Source organism: Xiphias gladius, chromosome 24 (assembly GCF_016859285.1).
Source record: "Xiphias gladius isolate SHS-SW01 ecotype Sanya breed wild chromosome 24, ASM1685928v1, whole genome shotgun sequence".
NCBI lineage: Eukaryota > Metazoa > Chordata > Actinopteri > Istiophoriformes > Xiphiidae > Xiphias > Xiphias gladius.
In genome coordinates, this window is record NC_053423.1 from 7,817,930 (window position 1) to 7,821,337 (window position 3,408).

The 3,408-nt window shown below is 42.4% G+C and overlaps 1 protein-coding gene across 4 annotated transcripts in view; it reads right to left on the reverse strand.

Moving 5' to 3' along the window:
* The window catches only part of trit1 (tRNA isopentenyltransferase 1), a 41,237-nt gene extending 39,525 nt beyond the window's left edge, over window positions 1–1,712 (reverse strand). For 3 of the 4 annotated variants that reach the window (XM_040122739.1, XM_040122742.1, XM_040122738.1), the window contains exon 1: window positions 1,508–1,712. In XM_040122739.1, coding sequence (XP_039978673.1) covers window positions 1,508–1,666 — 159 coding nt within the window. In that variant the 5' untranslated portion in view covers window positions 1,667–1,712. The remainder of the gene's footprint in view (window positions 1–1,507) is intronic. The other variant, XM_040122741.1, reaches the window with a different exon arrangement.
* Window positions 1,713–3,408: the final 1,696 nt, after the last annotated feature.

Sequence of the window (3,408 nt, forward strand, 5' to 3'; positions counted from 1 at the left end):
CTGTTTGTGTTTCTGTAAGTGTGCGTGTCAATCCCGTGCTCTAGTGTGACCCAGACCCAAACCGGTACCCAACCTTTTCTTTTTGTGTGTGCACCTTCTGGTTGCTGCGGCAACGGAGTCTGACAACCAAAAGGGAGGGCGGGGCAAGAGACAGAGGAGTGAAGCGACACAAGCGCGAGAGTTTTTAAATGTTGCTGTGCAGACACAGACACACAGACCAGTGGAAGTGAGCGTATTATCCCTATTTCAATACAGAAGACTCATACAGCACTGAGATCTTACTGTTTAACATATACATTTTTAACTGCATTACAACAGTTCCTGCTGTATATGATAAAAGAAATCATGCCAGATTTACTGTGACTGGATTAGCTATAAAAAGACAGTAGTAAACAACAGTGTTCCGTTTACAGTGTCTACTGTAAATTTACTGTAAATGCACTTACTTATCTCAGAGCTACTCTGCCGTACTTCCTAAACAAATGACTGAAAAAAAGTCATCATGATAATCACTTCCTCATTAATCTTCCAAGCAAAGTACTAATTGTTTTGTTTTGAAGTTGCCGAGATTTCCTTTTACTGCTGTCACATTCCACTTCCTTGACTGGGATCAAATCATTTTTATCTCATATTTACATTACAGTGTGGTTTTCACATGAGAAAAGACACAGCTTAAGCTGAATGATGCAATGTATCTTCACTCTAGTGACTGTCATGTTGATGTCACACCCAACTGACATTTTCAAATAAAATGTTCTTTTAAAAGGTTTAAACCTTAAACAGTTCTTTAAAGGTTTAAACCCCTTTAAAGAACTGTTTGTGTGTCATTCATCTATATACCTTACAGGAAGCATCTTGATATTACATAGTGATGATATGATGTCACCAAAAGGCAAAATTACAGACTGAAAGCTGAGCCACTTCTCTTGATATCAGGTCACTGAAGTGGATCCAAGACCACGACAAAGAGATATGAGATGGACAGAAGACGTGAAAATAGTACACGACGCATGAATAAACTGATAGACTTGTTTAATCTGGACCCGCTTCTATCCCTTTGTGTGTATATGTTCTGGGAAAAGGCACTTGATCCTTACTGACTTTGGCCTGTCCTCTGCAGAACAACAAAGCCTGTTGCGTGTATCTCTTAGGGCATTTTTAGGGCCTGTCCTTTTTTCTTTAGCTGCCATGTCCCTGCAGTGTCCTACAGGCCGTTCAGACTGATGCTGGTGCAGATCAGACTGTCCCAACACGACAAAGACACTGTCATTTTCAGGGTTTTGCTAAGGCCTGCTATCTGTCGCAGCGCGATTTGGCTCTCAGCAAACTCACTGTAAAACATCGAGTTAGATGACAGCCTGCGTGCCTGTGTTCGGATCTGTATTAATCTGTCTGAAAAGCGGATGTTTTACTCGGTTTATTTCAATGATCTAAATCTCATCTAGAGCATTGTGGCTGCCTTGTCGAGGACTCCCTGCGCATTTCCTCGTGTTAACACTCCTCCTACCTGCATGGAGTCGGCGCTGATTATTTCCCCCTGGAGCCGTTTTCCAATCTCGATCGCCAGCTTGGACTTGCCGGTGCCGGTAGCTCCCAAAATCACCACCAACGACGGGGCTATCGCTCTCCGCAAAGCGCACTGCACGCTACGAGTGGACGCCGCCATGATGCTGCTGCCTCGGCGCCTAGCCGGCGGCCGTGCGCATGCGCGGCCGGCGTAGACTGGAGAGGCGGGCTCTGTTACCGGGCAACAGGCAGCCGTTACTGTGGCAACATTGATTGATGTGGGGGTTATGTGGAGGGTCTTTCATTTTCGGACTAAATAAATTTAATTCTGCTGTTACATTTTAGCCGATGGTTCCTGCTGCTTTACCTGTACCTATTATTATACTGAATTAAAGCCAGTTCAGTTTAAAAAAAAAAAAAATCAGCCAGTCATGTGTCTGAACAGATTTCTCTGTCCCCGTTGCTGCATTTGCGCATATATCAGATTGTTCATAACATTTACAATGTCTGTGACATGTCTTTACTGGGTCTTTCTGCAAAATAGTTTGCATTGTTTCTATGGAAACTGTCAGAGCTCTGCAGCGGTGAGCCAAAATGCTTGTTGCCATGGTAAAGATGCCAGGAACGGTTGCTGTGGAGACTGCTCAGGACAAATGGTGGATGGGGAGAGGGAGATGCGCGTTTGCTCATACAGGTGGTTTTTATGGAAAACAATGCAATACATAACAACGAGATACAGTTTAAAACCAAACATTGGATTTAAGTGTAGCTACCATATATTTAGCTAAAAAAAAATATCAGGCTTGATGATAGTTATTCTTATGAGTGTGAAAGGGACAAACTGAGAAGACAAACAGGTCAGTTGTGATGTCAAACCATGAAATTTATTAATTTTCTGACTTACTCTTCATACATAGAGGCTTATGAGGTACAGAAAAAAAAGTGCTGAGACAAGGCTCCAAAATCACCATAACTGAGCTCCCAAAGTGAGTAAGCAATGTCCACTGCTACCATAACTGTGCCAACCGTAGAGACCAGTGACAATACAAGTCAAACAAATTAAACAAAAAGATGGTGCAAACCACTGATGTGGGTGCACCCTATTGCAGAAAAAAAAAAAAAAAAAAATCCAATCAGGGCTCACTGGTGGTTTGTGCTGAATTATTTAGCAGATTTTTTTGAGGAAAAAGAAAGGAAACTGTTAATATCCTGAAATATTTCTACAACCAAGTAAACTATGAACCCATCAAATCCTCTCTCTCTCATCTCAGAGGGTGGTTTCTGAGGTTATGTATATACAGCATATTAGATTAGGGTTTTTTTTCCCTCCCTCAAGCACAGTCTATGGGACCATCACAAGAGATACAAACTACTGAGGGGTTTCCTGAGTGCTGGTAACAAGCTGGGGATGCTACTCGTTGTGATCAAGTCATTTACAGTAATAGATCCATGGCTACAGTGTTCTCTGTTGCATGGCTTATGGGACAATAGGGAGCACCGGGCTTGCAGAAAAGCAGAGAAAGCAGTAACATTAAGGTCACTAAAGACTACACACAGCCAGAAGTTTAATCAGTAGATCCTCTTAACCCCCACCCACCCATGCGCCAGATTTAAGAGCGTGCTACAGCTACAGTGATTGGATTGAATACGGGACCTTTCAGGTGCTTTCCACTCCAGAGAGACACAGCAGACCTTACAATTTTCAGCACATAACCACCAATAAAGCCCTGCCAACTACATAACAAAAACAGTAATTAGCTCACACTGAAACACATTGGTAGGAAAATATAGTATAAAACTTTTGTCAGCTCCGACTTGTACAAATAAAGAAACCCCAGAGACAGAAAAAGTAATGAAAAGAAGTAGGCGTTACAAAAAGAGAAAATGGTGTGACAAAGTGGC